Raw genomic sequence first — 4,655 nt, 5'->3', positions numbered from 1 at the left:
AGATCATCAGTTGTGATTGGACCGTCAAGTTTTCTGCCAGAGGAAATCACTTCCCAATGGAGGAGATCCAGACCAAGTCTGACAAAGCAAATGAGATGAGCTCCCAGAAGCTCCCAGACTATATCTGCACTCAACATGAGATGTTCAAGCAGCAGGAAAAAGTCAGAAGATCGCCACATGCCAAAGTTATCAGGATTCATCCTCTGAGCACCATGAATATCTTTACCAACTTTCACGATGACCAATCCAACAGCTGTCGAGATATTTCAGTAAGAAATGTCAAACTCATGGTGGCACTAAAGGAAAAGTCTGGGGATCACCACCAAAGTCATTTGATTTAATTCTCTGGATCAACAGGACTGCAGAACTTCTGAGAGCTCAGCCATGAGGCCTGTCACTCACCTCGCCGCTCAGAACGACCACTCAGAACTCAGAAACCCAACATTCGCCTCATCACTATCTACTTCTTCTGTACAACGGTTAGGGTTGGACACTGGTTCACATGCCCCACAAAGATAATATATCTATATCAAATATAATTAAACATACTGTACCAGAGTATGTGAGGCTCACTATGTCATTTGTTGGCTGATAATTCAAAGGGGGATTGTTGACATTTAATATGTTATCACTGTATCATCAGTTTACAAATTAAAATGAGTTGCTGTTTTTCCTTCGTAGCTCATTGTACTTTTAATTAAAATGTATGAAGTTAAATCTCTGGATAGAGTCTACCTCGTTTCAGCTAAGTGAAATATTCACACAGCCTTTGGCTCTGCAGTTTCCTGGTTGGTTCATGTCCTCTGTGAGACCTCGGTCCTTCAGCAGACTGATGTCTGACTGTTGATGCAGCTGAGGAACATTGAAGTGGCTGCATGTGCTGCCGGCTGAAGCTGCAGGAGACTCGTGTCTGCTGATGTGGCTTTGAGGGACTAAATCATCCATTTGCCACCACTTTGTTTTCTTGAACTCGCAGGGCAGCGGGTAAATAAATCTTTGCCATTCCAGGATCATCTGGTCAGTGTTTATTTACTCACACTTAACGTTCTCCTGCTGTCTGACCCGGGATCCCTCGTATCAGTCCAAAAGCAGAATTTAATAAGTGGACACAACAGCGGGATTATACAAGTCTGGATATTGCATTAACTCGACCCTGTTGAGAAGAGTTGATAACAGGTCAAACATTAGGTCGGGCTCCCAGACAAAAGATATTGAAATTAAAAAACTTCTTACATTTGACTTAATTTCCATTGGAGATTTGAGTGCCTGGAGGTCAAACTGAATTTACATGCACTACACAAATGATCCAAAGGTCTGCACAAATATGTTTAAGAAAACTAAATGGTCTTAACTATGTGGTTGACCAGCTGACAAAAAAACAAACCTCAGCGAGAGGCACAACCAAACACGTCAGACTAGCATGAAATGGTAAACTTTAAAATAACTGGACAGCAAACTTTAGTCCCTAAATGCCAATGCAAAATTCAAATGCCGTATTCTTGAGTCTTTTAACTCAAGAATACAGCATTTGAATTTTGCACGTTTATAAATAGCTCTTGTCCCAGAAACATTAATTCCCTGCATCCTGTACATACAGCAAAGGTGTAAGTACATTTACTGCAGTACCATGGTACTTGTATATTATCATCATATCAGCCTACTTTATCTCATAGATTTTTCTTTTTTACCATTGACAGTTGCTAGTTTCTTTGTTTTTACATTCAAATTGTGATTTGAAATTATTTAAAAGATGAATTTTCATTTAAACTAAACCAGTTATTGTAAAAAGTTAGTTTGACGAATAAAGACGGTAAGAAACAGTAGGATTTTACCTACATATAAGTGCATGAATACATAATTGATAATAATATAATATGTAATAATATAACATTCAGTGAGGCATGTCTTCTGGAAAGAGAGTACCTTTACATCCATAAAATTATGAATCTCATTTTTACTAACATATGGAATATCTGTACTTGGTAAAGGAAGTGAATATTCGTTCCAACATATATAACTTATGCTTTGTAATAGTCTGCAGAAGTTACAGTATTTTGTTCTGTTATAATAAATATAATAATCAAAGTGCACAATGTTACTTTAGCACATGTCTGTAGGCTCAGGTGATTATGACCTTCTATTAACGTCTCACTTTGTGATTGATAACATTGAAACATATTCATGAACAGAGCTCCTCCCATGCAGCTATAAGAGTCCAGCTGGGCAGGTGGTCAGGATCCGTCCTGACTCAGAAACACGGTCAACTTGTTCAAACGCAGATGGTTATTTGCAGCCATATTGAGATGTAGGAACGTGTCGTCGGATTAATGAAGCAGAGGATCTGGAGCTGGACCTCTGATTCCTTATGATGACTTCTGCCATGATGCGGCCTGTGGCGACGCACCTCATCTATTCAGACTTCGCTCTCATGTCCGAGGATGAGGAAAACCGCAGCGAGAGCGACGGAAGCTCGGAGCAAAGTTACGGAGACTCCAGCGAGAAGCGCAGAAGGATTTCGCGTAAACTGGAAGGAGACTCCACGGTGGTGGTGAAGCAGAGGAGCGCCGCCAACGCCAGGGAGCGAGGCCGGACCCAGAGCGTCAACACCGCGTTCACGGCCCTTCGGACTCTCATACCCACCGAGCCAGTGGACAGGAAACTGTCCAAGATAGAAACTCTTCGCCTGGCGTCGAGCTACATCTCCCATCTGGCCAACGTGCTTCTGAACGGAGACGGGGGCGCGGATGGACAGCCGTGCCTCGGCGCGGTCCATGCGCACGGGGGCAGCGCGGCGAAGCAGCCGCGGAGCATCTGCACCTTCTGCCTGAGCAACCAGAGGAAAGAGGTAACCGCTGTTTTATAGGTGGTCAAAGTGCAACTGGTGCCAGATAATGAAAGAGGTTCAGCAGGACACGGTTACTTTTGATTTTGTCTGATGAAGCATCTGTTTATCATCGTGTCCGTTTCTTTAACCGGAGGTCGTGTGCGTAATGCGCACTGCACATGACATGACATGACATGACATGACATGACAGACGTTGTCTTTGGAGGAACTGCACTGGTGTGAGAAAACATGATGCAATAGACAACATATGTTTCAGCTTGCTCTTGCATTTACAAATCAATTAGACATTTAACCGTGAGGTTGTAAATGGGTTGATAATTTGTAGAACACAAATCATATCTGTTTATCTCTTGGGGAAAACAAAAAGTTACTTCTGTTGCAGTTAAATTAAATAGTGTTGGATCAGTATATGACTGAGACATTTTTTTATTTGCAGATTAAAGATGGAAAAGACTGTTTAAAAATGCGAGGACTGGGTCCACTGCGGATGAGACGCTGACTGAAGACAAGTGAAACATCAGCAACCTGAAAATAATCATAGAGTTTCTCAGGGAAGAGTCAAAGCTGGAGTTACAACACACACACACACACACACACCGACACACACACACACACACACACTGTACCCATGCTGGATCAAAGGATAGAAGAGGAAAAACTATTTATACTTGACTGAGAAATCTAAGCATAAGCCTTTCAAGGATGCAGTGCATTTGTTTGAAACTTATGAGTTTTTGTCCTTTTGGTTTTAAATTTTTTTTTAAATAAAATATATTTTATCAAAATAAAAGCGCCTGATTTGTATTCATGTTAAATCCGTTGTTTCAAACAAACCTGTGACATAAACAAGTTGCTCTTGTTCATACAGATTGGTTGTGGTGATGACTGAGATGATCCAGGGCAGAAAAGCGTGAAGTAGAAAAAAACTAAATGTTTATTTCCTTCTTAAATATTAAATTGACATCGTGTCTGTTTCAGGTTGGCTTGAATTTGAGGAAGGCTGCTCTGATTTCAAAACAAGCCACTGAACTGTGCTTCAGAAAACGATTGATCTCGTCTCAAAACTGAAATTTTAATTAAGAATCTTAAAACTTCTTTGTTTGACAACTAAATCTCAGTGAACGTATACTGTAATAATCTTAACTCCCTTGCAAACATGCACAAGATCTTCTTAATCACTAATTAAGAGGGTTATGATGTCACACACACACATTTCCATTGTCCCCAGTAATGTTGCTAGGCGTTGTTTATGAAGCCTGCGGCGCCACAGCGAAGGTTCAGGGTTTTTGGTGTCATTGCCTGGTGTATTATTTTTTTCAAATCTCACGATTGGTGTTTTTTGAAGTCTGCTATCGATTAGTCACGGCAAATAGGAGCCCGCTCCGCGCTCGGAGACCCCAGCACAGCTGTTGGTATGTCAGGGGGATAAATCACTGCTGTCGGCTCAATGGGCAGGGAGAGATGGGGTGAGAGGTCAGAAGTGAAACTCTGTTGACTTGTAATCACTTCAAGACTCAGGCTCTGACTACCACTAGCATCATGACAGATAATTACCTATATTTTTATTTTCTGACAATTGAGTGGAAAAGTTTGTTGTCATGTTTTCTTGTCCCCGCAGCACAGAGCGGGTTCAGACAACTTGTACTGGAAAACATTTCATAACTGCTGAGAATTCAAGCTGCTAAGCTGAAGCAGCTGAGTCTCCGTGGGCTTCTCTCTGTCTGCTCCAGTCAGAGAAAGTCGAACAGGCAGATTGTGGCTCAGACACACAGACAGCTGAGCTGAGTCGGAATCAGTCCGAAGATAAGTG

General features: G+C 41.7%; 1 protein-coding gene across 1 annotated transcript; it reads left to right on the top strand.

Annotated features, from left to right (window-relative positions):
• Positions 1-2,200: 2,200 nt before the first annotated feature.
• On the top strand, positions 2,201-3,629 carry tcf15 (transcription factor 15). Its single transcript, XM_035646256.2, has 2 exons — positions 2,201-2,845; positions 3,282-3,629. The coding sequence occupies exons 1-2, from the start codon at positions 2,366-2,368 to the stop codon at positions 3,342-3,344; spliced, it is 543 nt and encodes a 180-aa protein (XP_035502149.1). The 5' UTR covers positions 2,201-2,365; the 3' UTR covers positions 3,345-3,629.
• The last annotated feature ends 1,026 nt before the right edge of the window (positions 3,630-4,655 follow it).

Source organism: Scophthalmus maximus, chromosome 3 (assembly GCF_022379125.1).
Source record: "Scophthalmus maximus strain ysfricsl-2021 chromosome 3, ASM2237912v1, whole genome shotgun sequence".
Lineage (NCBI taxonomy): Eukaryota > Metazoa > Chordata > Actinopteri > Pleuronectiformes > Scophthalmidae > Scophthalmus > Scophthalmus maximus.
Note: the sequence above shows the minus strand (reverse complement) of the source record. Positions and strands in the feature narration are given on the sequence as shown.